At 42.6% G+C, this 22558-nt stretch overlaps 1 protein-coding gene across 4 annotated transcripts in view; it reads left to right on the top strand.

The window, feature by feature from the left end:
• KCNQ3 (potassium voltage-gated channel subfamily Q member 3) overlaps positions 1-21829 on the top strand; it is a 349042-nt gene extending 327213 nt beyond the window's left edge. For all 4 annotated transcript variants that reach the window (XM_032760454.1, XM_058444224.1, XM_058444223.1 and 1 more), the window contains 6 exons: positions 1345-1547; positions 2509-2611; positions 4704-4835; positions 8274-8372; positions 10453-10537; positions 12669-21829. In XM_032760454.1, coding sequence (XP_032616345.1) covers positions 1345-1547; positions 2509-2611; positions 4704-4835; positions 8274-8372; positions 10453-10537; positions 12669-13403 — 1357 coding nt within the window. In that variant the 3' untranslated portion in view covers positions 13404-21829. The remainder of the gene's footprint in view (positions 1-1344; positions 1548-2508; positions 2612-4703; positions 4836-8273; positions 8373-10452; positions 10538-12668) is intronic.
• Positions 21830-22558: the final 729 nt, after the last annotated feature.

Below are 22558 nucleotides of genomic sequence, written 5' to 3'. Positions count from 1 at the left end.
TGAGTGCCTCCTATGTGCCAAGCTCTGTGTGAGGTAAGGGAGCAGAAGCTGCTGCATTGAGTATACCACTGGGCGAAAACATGCAATGTGGTGCTCTCTGGAAAGTACCACAGAAAAGGACTTTGTCCTTTGTGCTCACTAGGGTAAGGGGGCAAAAGCCAAGAAATGGAAGGAATTAACATGTATAGAGCACCTGCTGTGTGTCACGCTCTATGCCAAATCCTGGACAAACATCATCTCATAGCAACCAGATAAAGCAGGGAATGCTTATCCCTACTTTACAGACAAGGTAACTGAGGCTCAAAAACATCATAGATTTGCCCAAGGTCAGCCAGATGGGAAGAGTGGACTTGGGCTTAAGTCAAGGTGCAACTGGCTTTTTGCACCAGGGCAACTTTATATTGGCATTATTAACCATTTTCATTGTACCAAGAACTCTTCTAGAAGTATCGTGAAGCCCATGGACCCCTTCTCAGAATAATTTTGAATCTATAAACAAAATACAGTATATAAAAGAAGCTGATTATATGGAAACAGCATTATCAAAGTCTTTAAAATTTTGAGATGTAGTCATATATGTGCATTTTTGTGATGAACCTGGTGGCAGATTGAATACCACCATAATTTTGAAGCCATCATGAGCATAAACAATACCTTGAAATAACAGTATATAAAATTATCTGTGATTTCTGTTGTGGCAAGTCACAGGCATTTAGGATATTACTGGAGTTTGTTGCCCACATTCATAATGGAAAGAGATGCTAAATTTTAGTTAGAAGTTAGTAAATTAAAAATATATTTTTCCCCATCTAAACTCACAGACTGCCAAATTGTATCCATGAGGGTCTGTTTGTGGACACCAAATAAGAGTGCTGCTTTATGTCATTTGTGTTGTCAGGTCCGTTTCAAGGAGAAATCCTTTGATAAGGATTTGTCTATGTAAATCACTATCTGGGCACCATGGGATGATACACAGGAAAGGCAGGAAGTTATTGATGCAGGAAGTGGGCATGGGGAAAGACGAATCTCTGCAGCATACTAGGATGAGCTAGGCAATTTATAGCGGGCATCTCATGTAAGCGGCATTTAAGGGAATGAGAAAATTGACATTCAGAGAAGTTAAAAAAAAAAAACTTGCCCAGGGTGTAAGAGCTAGCAAGCTGTGGAGCTAGGATTTGAACCACGCCCTGTCCGATTCCAAGCTGCGGAGTCAGATTCAGCACTGTGAAATTCACGGTCCCCATTCCTCCTTGGAGGAGCGTGTGTGAGTCTTTATGGAGGGATGGGAAATTTGAAGAGCCTGCACTGAAGGAGGAAAATTGTTCACTTTTGCTTATTTTGTAGCCAAAAGCTGGGTCTCTTGGATCGGGTTCGCCTTTCTAATCCTCGTGGTAGCAATACTAAAGGAAAGCTATTTACCCCTCTGAATGTAGATGCCATAGAAGAAAGTCCTTCTAAAGAACCAAAGCCTGTTGGCTTAAACAATAAAGAGCGTTTCCGCACGGCCTTCCGCATGAAAGCCTACGCTTTCTGGCAGAGTTCTGAAGGTAATGCCTTTTTATCTCCCTCCCTGCCTCCTCCACTTCTTCCTACCCCAAGCCCACTTCCTTCCTCACCTCTCCCTCTCCCCACTTAAGAACCTTTGAGTCCACAAGGTAACTCTCTCCCTTACCTCACCAAGCCAACTTCTTGCTTCCCTAACTCCTCCCGTCCCTTGGGCTGAGGCATTGTGATGTATTCCCAGGAGTCTACAGCTGCAGGCTCCCAAGTTAGGAGGCTGGAAACCTGTCACCTTGGTTTCTAAGGGTCCCTCCCACCCCCCGCCCCATGATTGAATTGTTATGGAGGTCAACTTGAAGGATGGGGCGGTGCCAGGTGCAAAGCGATGTGGAGACCAGGGCATGGGAAGAGTGGCAGAAAAGCGCCCTCTGGAGGCTGTAGGAGCCATGGCCTCCTGTGCCTCTTTTATGCAAAGGGAGGACATGCAGAAAGGCCTGTGTCCTCAGTGTCTGAGCCCACCCGGGCCGTCAATCCTCATTGTATCATTCAGTTCTCTCCAAGACCTCTGAGGTGTGTGCGGCTCAGAAAGTGACCTCCCCAAGGTCACCAGGATAGAGACTGACAGAGCAAAGTCCCAGCTGAGGCCTGTCTGGCTCCAAGGCCTGCACAGTGTGTGTTGTTTGCTGGCTTCTGCGTCCTTTGCTGGCTTCTGGCTCTGGGGGCCACTCTGGAACTGCGGAGCTCACTTCTCCTCCCTGCTAGCCTTTTGCCCCACTACCGGTCATGGGCTGCGCACACTTTTGACTTGGACTTCTGGATAATAGAATGAGGGTGCCAAGAAAGGCTGAACAGCATCACAACTTGAGAATACTGTGGGGTCTTGCAACGTGGAAATAAAGACTGGGGATTGACACATGCAAAGGCGTGGAAGGCTTTGATCGAACAGTGGGGTCCCCAAGCCTTTTCCAGGGTTGTGGCCTGCCGTTGACATGCGTGTCTCCCTCCCAGATGCCGGGACAGGCGACCCCATGGCGGAAGACAGGGGCTATGGGAATGACTTCCCGGTCGAAGACATGATCCCCACCCTGAAGGCCGCCATCCGAGCCGTCAGGTAATGCCCCCGCGGTCCCATCTGTGCCTGTGTGCCTCCCCAGCTCCAGCTCAACTCCCACAGGAAGGGGCTTATAAAATTCTCTTGCACTTTTGGAAGGGGGAAGAGAAGCCCCTCCACTAACCCTGAGTTAGGTCCCAGGAGTATATAGATACTGTATGCTGCCACAGGAAAAGTGATCCAGACATTAGCAAGTCATGATGGGTGACTCTTAGGTGCCTGCCTTGTTATAAACATGCCCCACAGCCCTCCTGACAGTATTTCCACCTGCTCTGTTCTACTCTGGCTGTAACCACCATGTATTTTAAAGGGCGTCAGAGTGGACGGTTTTCTTCCTGTAGAGGCTTCTTGCTCAAAATGGTTTTCCTTCTGCCTAACTTCATCCATATAGTTCGTTTTAATTAGTTCCCATTTTTAACAAGATAATAAACTATAGTTTTTTTGTCTGTATCAGCAGAGACCATAATCCATTCTAGCTATTTCTGTTTTGCTTTAGAGTTCTGCAAGAAAATGAAAAAAGTATGCTACTACTTAAACTTTATCAGCATGTAAGCACTTCATAAAGGTAGCAGCGAATTCTAGAAACTAAGGTGAATTCTCCAGCCGATCATGGTATTTTCAGCAAGATTCCCAGTCCAATAGATAGGGAAGCACGGTAGTGTTACAATGTGTAGACCTCAGCAAAGCCTTGGACGTGGATTTTCCTGACACCTTTATGTAGGATATGACAGAAATGTGGTTGTATGAAAACACAGCTATCTGGATTCCTCACTGGCTGAAAGCCCTTATTCAGAGAAATCCAATTAATGAACCTGTGTTGACCTGGAGGGCGATCTCTGCTGGGACACTGCATAGTCTAGTTTCTGCCCTCTTCTTCTCTTCTTTTAGCATTTTCGTTGATGTCTTAATTCAGAGGTCATCAAACTTTTCTGGAAAGGGTCAGATAGTAAATGTTTTAGACTTCGTGGTCCATAGGTCTCTGCTACAAGTGTTCAGCTTGTCACTGTAGCATAAAATCAACCATAGACAGTGCCTAAAGGAATGGGTGTGGCTGAGTTGCAGTCAAACCTTACTATCAAAATCAGGCAGTGAGCCAGAGTTGGCCTGTGAGCCTTAGTTTATATATTCTCACCTGTATGGAACTATGTAAAGAGAAGACTTATAAAATGGCACAAAGATGGGAAGGATGGCAAGCAGATTAGATAGTACCATAATCAATATACCAAAAATAATGTTTAGAGGCTGAAGCCACGAGCAATGACAAACAAAATGAACTTTGAATGCACTATTAAAATGACTTGCACAAGTACCAGATGGAAGGGCCTGGGAAGGGCTGTGACCTCCTGACACTGACCTGTGATTAGGGGTTTGAATAAACTCTGTGCTCAACAGAAGTTAACTTTATGATGAGGCTCCCAAGGAACACTACCCATCAGGGGTGACTTGATTGCTTTCCAGGGAGGAACCAATGAAGGATGGAGGTGAGTCTTTGATTTCATCTACCAGTTCTGGGTGCCCCACTTTATAAGGAACCTGAGAAAACTCAGGGAACAGAAACCAGTTTTTCTTTTCAAGGATCTCCCAAGCAAAATAATTAAAGAGGCTCTTGAGGATGAGATATGTCAGCTGTCCTCAAATAGAAAGCAGTGTGACAGTGATTAAGAGCACCAGCCTTGTCAGCACCCCATCTGGGTTTGAGGACCAGCTCAGCCCTTATTAGCTATATGGCCCTGGGATGATGCTGAAGGTCTGAATCACAGTCACATCATCTATAAATGGAACTGTTATCAGGATTGTTCATAAAGCATTAAGCTCATGGTCTGGCATACAGTGAATGCTCAATAAATGTTAGCTCTTATTAATACTATGATTTGCTTATTATTCAAATGATTGAAGGGAATAATCCTGATAGAGATGTACTAACTCTGTGTGTTCCAAGGGGTAAAACCAGAACCAAACGTTGGAAGTTCTTCTAGCAAGCTCTTTTATCTTTGGTTCTTTTCTCTCCCTGCCCCGGAGTTTGCTAGCCTTCTGTTATAGCTCCCTGCACTCTCCACCCGTGATGCACAAATGCCTCTACTTTGCCTTGCAGAATTCTACAATTCCGTCTCTATAAAAAAAAATTCAAGGAGACTTTGAGGCCTTACGACGTGAAGGATGTGATTGAGCAGTATTCTGCCGGGCATCTCGACATGCTTTCCAGGATAAAGTACCTTCAGACAAGGTGAGACAGTCACATCTGGAGGGACTGCGCTCCCCTCAAAGCCATATGAACCTTAGAGTTTAAGGTGAGAGGTATTCAGAAACAATTCAAAATGCAGGGAGAGATTTTAAGAAGAAAAATATCCACGAAGCCTTGTGGATGTCTAGGCCAACAAAGCACCAGATCGGACAGACTGTGAAAAAGCTGTACTACATTGCCATGGCCAAGGTCAGCACCCTGATCAGGCCTGTCAGAGAGGAGAAAGCACGTGTTTAAACGGCTTCTGACTGTGATGCTTTCAATGTTACCAACAAAACAGGATCATCTAAACCGAATCCAGCTGCCTAATTCTAAATACAATTCTTTACCATATTTGAAAGCATTCATCAGGTATTACTTATAATAGTGAAAGATATGGAAATAGCATCAATGCCCAACTAATAATTGCCATCATTTTTATTGAACTCCTGAGTACTCCACCTACGTGTTTATAGTCCCTTATGAAATCACAAGACATTGCTTTAGAGTTGCCATTTTTCCAATGAAGAAACTGAAGCTGAAAGGACAGAGCTGGGAATCAAACCAGCTCCAACTGGTTAGAAAGTCTCTATTCTCTCTAACACACCGTATTTCCTTAATTATAAAACAATGGGTAAGGAAAGAATGGTACCTGCTCTCATTAAAATGTTACGCAGTCATTGGTTGGGCACGGTGGCTCATGCCTATAACCCCAGCACTTTGGGAGGCCCACGCAGGCGGATCAGTTGAGGTCAGGAGTTCCAGACCAGCCTGACCAACATGGGGAAACCCCCTCTCTACTAAAATTACAAAAAAAAATCCGGGCATGGTGGCACACGCCTGTAATCTCAGCTACTTGGGAGGCTGAGACAGAAGAATCACTTGAACCTGGGAGGCAGAGGTTGCAGTGAGCCAAGATTGCACCACTGCACTTCAGCCTGGGTGACAGAGTGAGACTGCATCTCAAAAAAAAAAAAAAAAAAAAAGTTCTGCAGCCATAAAATAATATTTAGAAAAAGCATATAATGAGATTTTTTAAATTATATGATTTGTGGATATATATGCATGATATAATTACCAATAATACATGCAGACATGTGTGTACACATATATATGCATATGTATATATCTATAGCTGCATATGTATGTTTATATGTCATATATAATATGTCACAGAATAAATATACTCTGCCTAGACCTTGTGATAATGTTAACTAATATATAGGTATGATATGATTCTAAACACTTGCACACATATGCTTATTCAGAAATACACAGGACATGCACACACTTTCCCATATCGGGGCCTGGAGAAAAGGAGGAGAACTTCCCCTGAGAGACAGCAGTGGCTGTACTGAGATGATGACCTCATATGTGACTTTTTTTTTCCTACTTTTAAAATGTATCAAATCTTTAATAAGCTGTAAAAATGCCCTTTTGAAAAGCATTTTTTAAAAACGGGCAGTTATGATGTCAATAGTTATGGAATAACAGTCAGGAAACCAAAATCCTATTGCAGTTCACTCTCTGACATGTGTGAGATTTCCAACGGACACGCGTCCTCTCTGGGCCTCAGCTTCCCTGTCTGAGCGATGTTGTCCCACTGGAGTGTCCTGCTAGAGAACAGGAACATCACACTGACTGGGCTGGAAGTTAATGATGCTGGCTGTCAGGTCGGAGGTGTAATTCTCCATGGCCTTTCTTTTTCTTTTCTTTTCTTTTTTTTTTTTTTAATTGAGATGGAGTCTCACTCTGTCACCCAGGCTGGAGTGTAGTGGTGTGATCTCGGCTCACTGCAACCTCTGCCTCCCAGGTTCAAGTGATTCTCCTGCCTCAGCTTCCCAAGTAGCTGGGACTAGAGGCATGTGCCACCATACCCGGCTAATTTTTTATTTTTAGTAGAGATGGGGTTTCACCGTGCTGGCCAGGCTGGTCTCGATCTCCTGCCCTCAGGTGATTCAGCCTCCCAAAGTGCTGGTATTACAGGCCTGAGCCACTGCACCTAGCAGGCCTTTCTTTATCTCTAACTGGAATACCAACTTTGACTTCCTAGTATAGTGGCAGGCACAGAGTCAGTGCTCACTGCCTGCCGAATGAATAGACATGTGAACAAATTTTGAGCCTAACATGCTGTTATTTATGCAAGTATGGCTCTCTGAGAGACGAGGATGAAGCATGATGTCTAAGGCATGCCAGACTCCAAAAATACCAGCCAATTTTAATAAGTATAGAGTGGACTATGACAGTGTCATAGTTTTTGCTACTTATTAAGCAAATGTGTTTCTAGCATTTGTGGCTGGAGGGTGAACATCAGGACCTCTGATTGCATATCCTCAGCCATGCTGACCTTGTGGGGCAAGAGAGAAAGGAAGTGCTGCCAGTGGAGGAGCAGCCGGGTTTCCAGGGAGGAGAGGGAAGGAGTCATGGCTATTTCAGGGTGCATAGTCTTAATGGTCCTGGACCTGTGATAAGCCTTCAAGCCTGCTTTCCCTCCCACCCCTGTCCCAACCTACAGCATGATAGGCAACATTTATTTCCTATTGGTGCAGGCATAGAGCAGGAACCGATGACTCACAGAATAGTATGCAGCCATAAAAAAGAACAAGATCATGTCTTTTGCAGGAACATGGTTGGAGCTGGAAGCTATTATCCTTAGCAAGCTAATGAAGGAAGAGAAAACCATACACCGCGTGTTCTCACTTACAGGTGGTAGCTAAATGATAAGAATTTATGAACACAAAGAAGGAAACAGATTCTGGGGTCTTCTTGAGGGGGTAGGGTGGTAGGAGGGAGAGTAGCAGAAAAGATAACCCCCATGACACGTTTACCTATGTAACAAACCTTCATCTGTATCCTCAAACCTAAAATAAAAGTTATTTGAAAAGGAGCTGATGCCTCATGCAGAAATAGAAGCAGGAATGGAAGTTGGTGTTGGATCTATCTTTCTACTGGCCAGAGATACCCACCGAGCAGCAGCGATGTGTGCAGCTGAATATGTAGCCTAGGATTTGTCTGTAAAACTCCCTAACTAGATGTTTTTGGAAGGGATAAAAGAACTGGAAGACAAGACAGGTTTGCAGTCCACCTATGACATTTCCTATTAAAAAAAAAATAACAAGATGCAGCCCTCACCTCTCTCAGTGGTTTGTCTGCCTCCCTCTCCCCTGGAATAGAAAGATACTTTTAGTATCACCAGATCAAAAACAAGCAGAAGAATATACTAAGGTTATAGGTTCTCTCTGGCTTTTTCTTTCTCTCTGTAGCTAGTAGGCACTCTCTCTTTCCTCTCCTCTCCTCTCCTCTCCTCTCCTCTCCTCTCCTCTCCTCTCCTTCTTATATAGTCCAAACCCATATCTCATTCCAGAGAGAATAGAATGATTTGTTTTCCTGTCAAAACAAAGCTCTATGTAATTTAATCCCTGCTCTGTTTATTTCTTTCAGAATAGATATGATTTTCACCCCTGGACCTCCCTCCACGCCAAAACACAAGAAGTCTCAGAAAGGGTCAGCGTTCACCTTCCCATCCCAGCAATCTCCCAGGTGGGGCCAGTGGACATGGACTGATGGGCCAGGGGTGCAAAGTTTGTAGAGCATCCCCACCCCCAAACCTCAGCTGGGGTCCTTTATGTGGGTGAAGTTGTCACTCTCCTAAGTAAAATGAAGAAAGAGTTTGAAGCTTGTTTCAGTTGGTGGCCATTTGAAAGGTTTCTGTACAAAAATCTTCTCACTCCTCTTCCCAGACCATGTGAATGATATTTCTTCCTATAACTTTTGAAAATGAAAATAGCCCCACCTGTTTCCCTGTTACAAAACAAGAGGAGACTTATGAGCTTTATTGAAACAGGAAGAAAACTTCACATCAGCAGAACCCAGAGCATTCTCCATCCTGCATAATTACCTTTGAGTTGATTGATACTCCTCCCAGGACAAAGCCAGAGAAGACACTCAGATATCAGCCCCCTGACAACATTGTAACACAGAGAGCTTTGTCCCTTAACAGAGCAGCTCTCCTCCTTCCAAAGCTTCAAAATTTTGAATAAGATGTTCTTTAGAAAATCCACTGCCTAAATTTACATCTGTTTATTCCCAAATGTCTTCAAGGCAGGTAACACAATGAGTGAGGGAGTTAGGCTTAAGAAATATTATGAACCTTCCACTTATAAAAGAATCAAGAGGCCGGGCATGGTGGCTTATGCCTGTAATCCCAGCACTTCAGGAGGCCGAGGTGGGTGGATCACGAGGTCAGGAGCTCAAGACCAGCCTGGCCAATATAGTGAAACCCCGTCTCTACTAAAAATACAAAAATTAGCTGGGCATGGTGGTGCGTGCCTGTAATCCCAGCTACTTGGGAGGCTGAGGCAGGAGAATCGCTTGAACCAGGGAGTCAGAGGTTGCAGTGAGCCGAGATCATGCCACTGCATTCCAGCCTGGGTGACAGAGTGAGACTCTGTCTCAAAAAATAAAATAAAATAAAATAAAAAGAATCAAGAGCATTAACATGATGATAGAAAGCAATTTAATATTTTAATATTTAACCTCAGCCCTAGGGATAGAATAGGGAGTGATGGGACCGTGGGCACCTGGAGAACACATGCCCCATCTAAAAGAGGTAGGAATGAAGGCCCTACCTTCTTTTAGGAATGAGGGCCCTACCTTCTTTTAGGAATGAGGGCCCTACCTTCTTTTAGGAATGAGGGCCCTACCTTCTTTTAGGGATGTGGATCCTCTATTTCCAGAAAACAGAATATCCAGCTTTTACATGAAATCCTCAATTTTTGAGATGGCTTACATGTTTTAAAACCCCGTGCAGGCCAAAGAAAACACTAACTGGCTGGATTTAGCACATGGGCCACCAGTTTTTGACATCTTTTTAAAAGTTAAGGCTTCTCAGCCAAAGACTATCCTACTAAGCAGGATTCAGTAGCCTATGAGAGAGAAATCAACCATTGAGAAAGTGCCTAGAATGAATGGTTTCTAGCAAATAGCTAGATTCCCTGCAAGTTCTGATCTGCAAAAAACATAAAAATGTTGAAACTAACCAGAATTATGCAGATATTAACTGTGGATAACCAAAAATCAAATTGAGGACACATTTCAATTCCATTCCTCACCAGTGTCATCTTTGGCATCATGTTCAAGATTTGGGATTCTTCATTCTTATTAAAATTGGCCAGATGAAATATTTATACCCACTGTAAGTAATTTCAGACATTAGATGACTCCTTCTCCACCGGCACACACACGCTCAGAGTAAAAGTCTCAGATCTCAAATCTAAGAATGAAAGGATAAGGAATTTAATTTAAAGGAACTAGATACTCTAGGTACTGTTAGGTGCTTTATAATATTTAACACAAAGCAAAGCCTCCTTAATAGCAGCTTGATATTTGGCTTCAAATTTTCCTACAGTGGAGGTAAACATGAGATACCAGTGTTGAATGCAGAAAAGCTCTGACTTTTCCTGACTCACATATGCCTCCAGAGTTGAATGGTGCTCTTTTATGCCACACAAGTGTGAGGGTGAGAACGATGGCTCTGTTGGCCATGGCTTGCCTAGCTGAAATTACCTTGCATAGCAAAAATAGATATAATGATCTTATAGAAGTGTTCGCTTCTCCTTAGGAATGAACCATATGTAGCCAGACCATCCACATCAGAAATCGAAGACCAAAGCATGATGGGGAAGTTTGTAAAAGTTGAAAGACAGGTAAGTCTTTTCTTCCTCTCACCAAAAACCAGATCTGTAAAATTTATTTTCAAATGCCATTTCTTTTTTTCTTTTTCTTTCTTTCTTTCTTTCTTTTTTTTTTTTTTTTTTAAGATGAAGTTTCACTCTGTTGTCCGGGCTGGAGTGCAATAGCACGATCTCAACTCACTGCAACCTCCGCCTCCTGGGTTCAAGTGATTCTCCTGCCTCAGCTTCCTGAGGAGCTGAGATTACAGGTGCCTGCCACCATGCCCAGCTAATTTTTGTATTTTTAGTAGAGATGGGGTTTCACCATGTTGGCCAGGCTGGTGTTGAACTCCTGACCTCAGGTGATCTGCCCAACTTGGCCTACCAAAGTGCTGGGATTACAGGCATGAGCCACTGTGCCTGGTCCCCACCATTGTTTTTCAAAGGGAGATAAGATACTCGAGTACTACTACCTACCATTCAAAAAAGATATGGAAATCAAATCACTGATTCAGCATTTACTGAGTGATCACATGCAAGTTAATTAATTGTTCTGAGCCTCAGTTTTCCTCATCTGTAGTATGGGGATTATAATACCCTATTAGGTTGCTGTGAGGACTGAGTTGATACATGAAAATTACCCATAATATTAGTGGGCACACAGTGAACACTTGATAGTAGCTACAATTATCATGCATTTCATGTTGACCCCTTAGGAAATGTTAGTGACCTGCCACTGCATGTTGTGTGTCCTCCTTTTCTCAATGTCCAGGCAGTGGGTGGCCTGTGTGAAGAGGCTGGGAGGAGGGCAGGCTGCAGGTGAGATCCATTCAAGGTGGAAAGAGAAACCCGCTCACTCACAGCACCATGCAGCCCACTCTTGCTTTCACAGCAAAGAGCTCATAATCTAGCATCATCTGTCTAACTCTACATTAGGCAGATAATGGTAGTTTATCTACCTTTATCTACCTTTAACTCTAGATACCTTTAACTCTAGATAAATGGTACTGCCAGTTTTTCAAGGATCATATTAATCCTTTCGTTTTATTTAAAACCCTAAATGGGACCCGTGCAGGAGAGGTAGAAGCAAATCTGAATTATTCCTGTTTGTTATATCAAGAATTTTGTTTTCATTTTAAATTTTAATTTATAATTTCCACTCTTTATTTCTCAGTGTCTGTTCTCTTGCCTGTGAAATAGAGATAATAATGGTATCCATCTTGGGGGATTGTCATAAAATTCACATAAGTCAATAAAGTGCCTAAGACAGAGTCAGATTGTAACTTTTCTAAAAGGGTCAGTTATTATTGAGGCTCAGATGCCATCCTGGCATCTGCTGATCATGGTGCTCATATCCTCACCTGTAAAATGGGATGATACACCTGACGACAGTGTTTCCTGGTGAGTCGTGAATTGTCAAAGCAAGAACATCACATCCGTCTGCACACACACTCGTGTATATTCATTCACAAAAGTTCAAGTAAGGTACCAATTTAGGCAGGCAAGAGCAAGCTGCTAGGTAGGGTCTTCAGTTCTGAGAAGCTCAGTTCTTGCCAACCACTGCCCTTGTGTTTTTAGGGCTTAAATCACTAACAGTCCACGTGCTTCTGTCTAAGGAAATGTTCCTAAATTGAGAACTCTTGCTCCTTGACCCAGACAACATTAGCAAGGCCACTTCCTCCTCTAGGGGACACAGCAGGCCTGTAACACTTCAAAGCATCTCTCTGCTTTCCACCTTTGCTTCCTAGAAGACCTTGCCTAGGTTTTCTCTAGATTAACACTACTACCTGGTGTGCAAGGCTTGCAAGTAGGAGGCACAAAATAAATTATTAACGGTGGATCACGAGGTCAGTTCAAGACCAGCCTAGCCAAGATGGTGAAACCCCATCTCTACTAATAATACAAACATTAGCCTGGCATGGTGGCAGGTGCCTGTAATCCCAGCTACTTGGGAGGTTGAGGCAGAGAACTGCTTGAACCCGGGAGGCGGAAGTTGCAGTGAGCCCAGATTGCGCCACTGCACTCCAGCCTGGGCGACAGACTGAGACACTCCATCTCAAAAAAAAAAAAAAAAAAAAAAAAAAAAGAATATTTCCTCCCAACCAATAGCAATGATCCCCACCCTCAGAGAAAGTGGTAATTCACAGCTCCTTTGATTTTCCAGGTTCAGGACATGGGGAAGAAGCTGGACTTCCTCGTGGATATGCACATGCAACACATGGAACGGTTGCAGGTGCAGGTCACGGAGTATTACCCAACCAAGGGCACCTCCTCGCCAGCTGAAGCAGAGAAGAAGGAGGACAACAGGTATTCCGATTTGAAAACCATCATCTGCAACTATTCTGAGACAGGCCCCCCGGAACCACCCTACAGCTTCCACCAGGTGCCCATTGACAAAGTCAGCCCCTATGGGTTTTTTGCACATGACCCTGTGAACCTGCCCCGAGGGGGACCCAGTTCTGGAAAGGTTCAGGCAACTCCTCCTTCCTCGGCAACAACGTATGTGGAGAGGCCCACGGTCCTGCCTATCTTGACTCTTCTCGACTCCCGAGTGAGCTGCCACTCCCAGGCTGACCTGCAGGGCCCCTACTCGGACCGAATCTCCCCCCGGCAGAGACGTAGCATCACGCGAGACAGCGACACACCTCTGTCCCTGATGTCGGTCAACCACGAGGAGCTGGAGAGGTCTCCAAGTGGCTTCAGCATCTCCCAGGACAGAGATGATTATGTGTTTGGCCCCAATGGGGGGTCGAGCTGGATGAGGGAGAAGCGGTACCTCGCCGAGGGTGAGACGGACACAGACACGGACCCCTTCACGCCCAGCGGCTCCATGCCTCTGTCGTCCACAGGGGATGGGATTTCTGATTCAGTATGGACCCCTTCCAACAAGCCCATTTAAAAGAGGTCACTGGCTGACCCCTCCTTGTAATGTAGACAGACTTTGTATAGTTCACTTACTCTCACACCCAACGCTTACCAGCGGGGACACCAATGGCTGCATCAAATGCATGCGTGTGCGTGGTGGCCCCACCCAGGCAGAGGCTTCCCACAGCCTCTTCCTCCCCATGTCACCACAACAAAGTGCTTCCTTTTCAGCATGGTTTGCATGACTTTACACTATATAAATGGTTCCGCTAATCTCTTCTAGGATACACATTTATCTGCTGTTCTTACTTTTAATCATGATTGGACCAGTACAGGGAGAAATTACTGATGAGCCATGCTATTTGTCGGTTTGGTTGGCTGGTTTGGGTTTTGGTTTGGTAAGCAGAGAAAGTAGTTTAAGTTATTTCTAGGATCACTGCCCTCTTGTGTAAAACACTCCAGCGATTAACTGTTTTTGAAAGCAAAGAAATAATTTTCTCAACAAAACCACATTGTGTATCAGTGGGGCTGCCTACTGAGCTAACATTAGGAAAGGAATGAGATAGTCATTGTGTCTCTAAAACAAAGAATTTAAACAAATATTTAAGGCAAAACCTTTTAAAAGCTCTCCAAAAGACCTCACTTGGCCTGATGTTATTTAGTATCATGCCTCAGTTTCCTTATCTGTAAAAAGTGGTGGTAATCCCAAGTGTAGCATTTCTGATGAGTTATGAATTGGCAGGGAGAAAACATGCACACACACACACACACACACACACACACACACACACACACACACACACACAAAGTTAAAATAGTTTCCAATTTATGTAGCCAAGGACAGTGGAATTTATCAGAAGTGAAGTGCCCCTCTGGGCAGGAGCTAAGTTCAGTGCCTTTAAAATGAAGTTCCAACTCCCATTTCTTCCCATGATACTGAAGGACAAAATATCCATCTAAAATAGAAATTAAAGTCAAGAAGGCACACAGAAATTATCTAGTCCAAGGACTTCCTTTTATAAATGAAGAATCTTAGGCTTAGGTAATGTGACACACCCAGAGTCACTCAGTTGTCCCATGGAGAACCAGGACTCAAAAGTCAGGTCTGCTCACTCTCCCTGCCCTTGTTTCCCCTCACCACACCACTCTTCCATTTATATAATGCATCCTAGAGATTGTGTCAAGATATATGACTTTGTGTCACGTGGAAAGCACTCAATTTATCCAGCAAGAGAGGGATTTCCACTTTTATTGCAAAACATGCTTGCTTGATGCAATGCATTTTAGATCTGGAAAAAAATAATACAAGCAAACTACATTTACGGATGTGTAAACAGGCAAAATTTCCAGAACCATCCAATTTTACTTTTCCAAATTTGTGGAGCCAACCCAGATTTTTAAAATGAAAATACTAAAACCATATGTAACCGTAGGACAAGCTAAAATGTAAGCAGAGAGCCTGGGAAGCACTGCCCTACTGTACAGGTGTGATATTAAGCACAAGCCATCCTCTGGCCTCTTATGAGATGGTGTTATGCTCTGAAAAACTTTGATGGAAAAGGTTTCTGTTAGGCTTAGACTGAATTAGCTAAATGACCACACCACAGTATTATTGTATCACTCTTCTCACACACCTAGGCACTGATTGTGGATAGTTGCCATAGTGACAATCAAGATAATCCAGATGACCTAAACAAATGTCTGTATGCAGCTGACACCGCTATTCTCCCTCACAGTCTTGTCAAGAGCCACAGTAGCTATGGCAGACGTTTGGTTGATGGCTTCATCATTTCCTAATACAAGAGTTTGGCACTATGTTGGAGACAGGAATCACTTCCTCAGAGATAGGTTCCTTTCAACTCACATGTCAACGGTTACTGTACGAAAAGCTCAGAATACAGTAATGATTAGAGCTTGACCCCTGACTTTAGGAACTTAGAACCAAAGCCCGAAGTCCCAGGCCAAGGGCAGACATTGTGAGTGGCAGAAGGGTGTTTTTTATGGAGAGCCCTACAAATGGATGGGTGTAGACCTTGAAGTCTGAGATAGGAAATACACCAGAATGCTCAATGCATCAGACATGAAGCCCGTCCCCTATGGGTTTCCATTTGACGTGCTGGCAATCTGAAGGATAAAGGGCATGGGTTATTTGGGCCTCTTCCCCACTCCTTCAGTATGGCTGAAAGTGCCACTGGGGATTACAACCTAAGAAACCCTATGCCCCTTCCTGAGGGCTTGATTATTGAATCCTGATCTTCCTGGAATCTTTCACTTGAGATGATCGCCTGCTTAACATCCAACATGTTACTATGCTCTTCTTTATGTACACGAGTTACTGGAAACCAACAATAAAGGAGAGTGAGTCATACTCTCCACATATGCACCAATTAATTTTTTTAACTTATTAATATTCTTGAAGAGCTTACTATCTTAAGTATTTTACAAATAGATGCATTTTCCAGCAACTCAATGGAGTTCTAGCTTAAAGTATTTACCATTGATCCAAAATTGGAGGAACTACCTTAGGTTCTTTTAATAACCTAGAAAGGATTGGGGCTTGTATTATTTCCTAAACCATAGGCAGGCAGTCTAGCTTCCCTGCTGGATCATAAGACCAGGACAGCAGAGATTGGGTTTGTATTGATAGTAGTAGGGAAGTATTGATCATCTAACATCTAGTAAGTTGTCTTTATCAGTATAGACATAGACAAAATGAATGTTTTATGAATGAATAAATAATAAGAACCTTAAGAGCTGTTTTTTTCCCATTTAAGAAAACAGAAAGGAAAAGAGAAAAATGATCTTCTGGAATAACTCTGCTTTGATATTCTCCTTTTGTTCCCCAAAAACTATATTCCAGAAAGGCAAACCAAACCTGCTCAAGTTGCCTACGCATAGACAATCTCAACAACATGGCTCACAGTGAGCAAGCAGAAATTTAGGGTCTGGAATTGAATGTGAGTTATGAGAAGAAACAGTGTGTGCTTTCACAAAGATCCTTTTGTCAGACAAAGGAACAGCATGATAATCCAATGGAAATGGTTAACAGCGTGACCCAAGATGATATGACCACAGATATACTAGTCGTTCTGAAACTTGCCCAAGAAATTGCAGTTGTTTCAGCAGGACTCCATGAAATATCGACAAATTAATTCCATCATCAAACTAGGAATGATATTATCAGGTAAAACTATGATCTCATGTATGTATTTGGTCTTTCTGGGTCACAATGTGACATGAAAAATTTTAAAGGTCATATTTTAGCAAGATCAAAATGAATGAGATAAATCAACTTCACAAATGTTAGGTGAAACATGATCCTATTGAGCTGAGAAAGAAGTACTTGAGATCAAGTTTGAGTTTTGACTATCAAATGTCAGCACAAAAGCAAATATCAAAAGCTTAAGAGAAAAATTATTTCAGGAAAAGAAAAACACATCAAATCGAGAAAGTGCTATTGAATAACTTTGTTTTTAGAACTGGGAATTTAGGCTTATTAGACATGGCATTGATATTACAAAGCCCTAGTTTTCATGAAAACATAACTAGATAACCCCAAGGTGTATGGGTTAAAAATGAACTAATTAATCAACAATTATGCATCCTGTGTCTATTTCGTGCAAGGTAATTCCTAGACACTGCAGTTTAAAAGAATAATTTCCTGTAGAAAAACCTAATATAAAAGGACCTACTCATAATTTGGCAAAATCATTCTCATAATTCCATGCTACTGAAATGGGGGTGTAATAAAGAAAAAGTCATTTGTTTATTCATTTAACAAGGTTTACTAAGCACCAATATATGCCCAGAACTGTGCAGTGCACTGGAAATTCAAAGATAAGAAAACCAGTTTCTGCCATCAAAATGCTGGGAATCTAGAGGTCTCAAATATCAGAGGTCCCTTCAAACTATGTCTACCAGTAAAATAAAATACCTGATTTCATCCCTGCAAACAACTCCATACAGACAGAAATGCTTCCTAGCTTGGAAACTATAGAAAATTGAACATGAAAATGAGAGCAAAGATTCTACATCAAAATGGCAATGATCCAATCAGCCCAGTCAAGTTTGAGTGGGTTGAATGGGGACTTCGAGTTTGGATTCAATGCTCTGAACTTCATAGCTCCAGAGAAGCTGTGCAAAAAAAGGGGATTCTAGGGAATCTGAGGAAGATTGTTGGAGAAACCAGCTTTCTTCTTGTCTCCTAATCCCTACTAAGATTGATACCGGTCAAGGAGCTGAGCTGCTTTCATTTCATCATGTTGACCAAGAGAAGCTTATGATACAGACTATGACACAGCACCTATTTCAAGAGAAAGATGTTACTCTACTTATGGGAACCTGCAGATCAAATTCTCCTGGGGCAAGAGAAGAAATTTGTTCAGCAGCCTAAGAAGTCAACTGTACTTTGGACAGTGCTGCCAAACACACCCCAGGATTCTCCCACCCCTGTCCTTCCCCAGAAGATGCCACATAGCTGGTATTTGGTTTTCATGAATAACCAAAGATTCTTCTTTGCTTCCTGAACCCCAGGCATCCTTAGGAATTTGCTTCATGTCCTCACTTGTCCTCGAAGGCTTGTTTTTCAGGATGAACTTTTTAAGTCTAAGTTGTTTATATTCAAATCAACCCAACGCTATTGTTGCTGATATTATACCATTCCAAACTGAGCCAACTGGCCCCTAAACAAGCCAGCAGGCAGCCCCTCACTAATGCCCAGTTTAGAACATGTTAGGACCAGGCTATCTGCATAGCTTTAGTGGTTTTAGAAGCCAGTAATGGCAGTGTAAAAGAGACAGGAAGCATATAGAGTTGACCTGGAAGAAAATTTGAGTTTCAGCACATTCAAAAGCATTTGACTCTTCTGCCATGTTTTGATTTTCAAGTGAGACAATCAATGTACACACAAAGCCCCTAGTACAATGACTGATGCATACTAGGGACTGTTATTTATGTTATTTTTATGGTATGCATGGACTTCATTGTCTCAATCTTTGATGTTGCTTATGAACTCTAAATTTACACCAAAATTTTTTTTTCAGAAAAAAGAATGGTGGAGATATAATCCTAATTATTAAATCAAATACTTTCACAATTGCTTTTTAAATAAGTACATCTCTGTAAATAAAAATGCTTACTGTTGTCTATAATAAAGAAGAGAAGGAATATTGGAATGAAGAGAGGCAGGAATGTTGGATCTCAGTGGCTGAGTTGTGGCAATTCCATTGGACGTATAGTACCAGATGTTGTGCCATCTGGATGAGGTGTAGGAGATAAAGCCAAATAGCAAGAATAAAGGACTCAGGATTTCCCAAGGGAAGTCAACTGTGCATGGTGGCTATCAGAAAACACCCTAGCAATGAATGGGGGAACTTGCAGAAGAAAGAGTTAATGCTTGCTTAAACCTTCCCTGGGGAGATTTGTTCCCAGGCTTTCATGGCTTTAACCTCAGCGACCCTGTAAGAAAATTGTGATTCGTATTTTGATTTGTTATCATAGATGCAAGGAGACATAATTTCATGGATTCTAAGATACACAGAGCAAGAAGAGATTTTGATCACCCAGAACAATCACCTGTCTTTTTAGATCAACAAGCAGAAGCTCAGAGCAAAGAACATCACACCACATCCCTCAGTGATTGAAGAAGTGATTGAGTCACATATGGAACTCAGGTCTTCTGATCCTTGCTTCAGATGTTAGAGACAAAACTAAAAGTAATATAGCAAGTGAAATCTAAGCATCACTGTTGAGCCCAGAACATTAATAAGAACTTCCTGGCCCACTTGAGAAACTGTTAAACCAGACATACCTTTAGGGACTTCTTCCCTTCTCTGGAATAAGATTGATGTTTCCATGCTGTGAAAGATGATGATGCTCTCTCTCCCAGATTCCTGCTGTCTCCAAAAGGCCTAGTAAAAACCACTGCTGCTGGGTGCAGTTGAGAAAGGGAATGAAGAAGAACAATCCCATGGCCATGCAGGGACTCCTCCCCTCCACCTCTCTGCCCTCCCCCGCTTTGCCCTCTCCTACCTTGTACCTTCTTGGTCCTGCCATGTTTGGACTGATTCACATTTTTGGCCCATCACTTGGACTCGTTCAGCTCCAGAGTCATGCCTTAGGCTGCATCCTCATCTACAGGCCAATTAAACAGGGTTTCTCCTTGATAAATCTCTATGGTTTTGATTTTAGGAAGTCAGGCATGATTTCTTTTGGGATCTATAAGACCCAAAGTGGCCAGTTTTACCAAAGGTGTCCCTTTGCACTGGGATCTCTGGGTCTTATTTGAGCACAGCTTGGGTCCTCTTGCCTTGTCCCAGAGAATCCCCATGTTGTCAGGCCATAAGCAGATACTCTAGGGCCTTCACCAAAAGCTACAAAGAAGCAAACAGGACTCAACTTAGGACATCTTATGGTTATGTAACTAGGAGATTATTTTAGGAAGTAAACAGGCCTCTGTTGGCTCAAAAGGACATCTTCATTGTTAGTTTCCACTTACATTGTTCTCGGGATAAATCTGCCAGAATTTGGTAGGGCTCCCCAGCAGTCCTTGTGAATCCCTGTGGTAGGATGTTTCAGTTCTCCTGAGTCAGGCTGAAGTGAAAGCTCCTAAGAGATATTCAGAAAGAAGGATGGTCAAGTTCTAGAACAACAATAGTTGGCCCAGTAATTTTAAAGATTGTCATTCTACCTAAGCCTTCATCCTCCAGATAGCACTGTTATGGGCTTAAAATAAGCTTCAACGGAAATAATGAATTTCCTTGACACAGCCAAAAATGGGCTGCATATAAGAATAACTTGAGAATGGCTTACAATTAGGTAGTCAAAAGCCCAGCTCAGTGCTCAGGAATGTATTTGTAATTCCTCTTAGACTTGTCGAATGGACTGCAATTTGATATCTAAGAGTAATACAAAATGAGAGCATATTTTATTTTAACGTTCCCTTCTCTTCCTCTGCCCACAAAAGCGAGGTCAGGGAAGGGGAGAGAAACTTATCCTAAGCGCTCCTTATGAGTTGCCTGTGACATGATAGCTCTCTCTAAAGTTCATGCAATCCTCATCACAACCCCATGAGGGAGATGTTATTGTCTCCATCTTATAGATGAGGAAACTGAAGACAAGACCTTGTCAAAGGTCACACATTGTAAGAAGTAGAGCTGCATATTTAACCAAAGCCCGTGTACCTGGAAAGCTCATTCTCCCTCCACCTTCTTCCTCTCAAATCAGGCCCTAGCTCCTCCACAATGCTTCGGCCTTCTACGTTCACTCAGCTTTACAGTAAAATGATCACAGACCCATGAGTTCCCTGGAGAGTAGAGTGATGCCTGGCTCAGCTGTTCCTCTTGTCTGTTCAGCAGGCCCTTTGAGTGGCTTCACAATCCAGCTGTCAGTGGCAGAAAATAATGCCTCATAAATTATTCACCTGGTTCACCTTGGAATCCATTAGCTCTCGGGGCTTGGTGTGGCTGCAGATCATCCACAAGTGCCCCTTGTTATCTGCCCCGAAGGAGCTCCTGTCATTGTTTTTAACCAAACAAGTTCAAATATCTCCACGTCTCTGCTGACTCTGGTCTTTTGTCTCTAGACTGTACCTTTATTTCTGAGCTCTGAAATTCTGCAGCAACAGGTGAGTCTATAAAAACATTCTGTGGGAGGCCAAAAGCTCAGAACAGTTGTGTCTCTCTTTCTCAGTATTAAAAGATCAAGGTTTCCCATGGAAGCCAACCTGATCTGGTAATTGGGCCCTTCTATACCCCTCTGAATACTTTTCCAAGGAGGGGGCAGTTCCCACCCCCGTAGTTCCCCTGAGGTTTAAGAGTCCAGGTGGTGGCCAAGTTGCAAGATTCGGGGCAGCCATTTTGCCAAGAATCTGAGATTCGCTGTTGGAGAGGTGAAGTCAGCTGTGTCCCATCCTGAAAAATTAACTTAGAAAGACAGGTGGACTTCATCAGATTTGTCAGTCCTTCCTTGTTTTAAAGAGAAAAATGATCTCTGCCTTGCTTCAGATAGGATATGGCTATTTTTTTTCCTGCTTTTTCTAATGTAGCAGTGATGGAAAACACCAGTCTTTGAATAACAAATGGAGGTTCCCAGCGACATGAATCCATTATGAATCCATTATATTTGATTTTGGATTGTATTTTTTAACCCCTTTTCATGGCATAGAATTCTGGTGCCTTGCTCCCTGGGTTTGTCTCTGTGCTACGAGTAGGCTTTCTTCACATTCTGGCTTACAGGGGAACACAACTATTCCACAAGTGGCCTTTAGTGCTCTTTATAATATGATTTCCTGTAATTTTTAAACTGTATGTGTAATTTATATTCTGGCTCTGTCCAATATTTGAACAACTTTAATAGGTTGATTTCCATATATATTATGCAAATAATTCTTACCTGATTTTTTATGTTCTATCTTAAATAAATACTGCACCACTTATTAATAAATAGACATTTCAGTGATTATGTGGAGGAATGTTATTTGCTTCAAAACAACTTTTATGAGATTGTATTATTTATCATAAATAACACTGTTGCTAACGGAAAAGCTCTAAATATCAATGGCCTAATGCAACAAAGATTTATTTCTTGCTCAAATCACAGTCCAGTGGAGATGGTCTGAGTTTCAAAGAGTGATGCAAAGATTTGGGCTACTGAAGAGCTGGAGTCCTTCACTTCTAGCCACATTGCCAGGAGGAGAGGATCTAGAAAAGCCATACCCACCTCTTCCTGCCTTGGACTCAAAGTGACTCATCATTCCCACTCACAAACTCATTGCTTAAACTCAGTCACATGGTATGGGGCAATCTGCAAGGGAGGCTGGGAAATGTAGTCTTCATGAATGCCCAGCATGAAGAAATGTGTTGAATATATAACTTTGCTCACCACAAGAATGCTATGATTGATCCTATAGATTTCCTTGTTAGTACTGAGTGATGACTACGTCTAACCCAAGTGTAGTTGTTGCACAGGGAATAAAATAAGGGAACCAGAAAGTTCCCTGGGAGTCATTGGAGTTACAAATACATATGTGGCAGCAGTTTAATAGCATAAAGTGTTGGCAAGAGTTATCTACTAGTGGTACACATTTCAAATGCAGCAAACAAGAACATGTCCTAAATATTTCTCTATTATCAATTGGACCATTGGTGAATATAATCCCTTCATAGGCCAGTTTGCCAACTCTGTCTCCTT

This window comes from Hylobates moloch, unplaced genomic scaffold, assembly GCF_009828535.3.
Source record: "Hylobates moloch isolate HMO894 unplaced genomic scaffold, HMol_V3 SCAFFOLD_9, whole genome shotgun sequence".
Taxonomy (NCBI): Eukaryota; Metazoa; Chordata; class Mammalia; order Primates; family Hylobatidae; genus Hylobates; species Hylobates moloch.
This window is presented reverse-complemented; position numbering and strand designations above follow the sequence as displayed.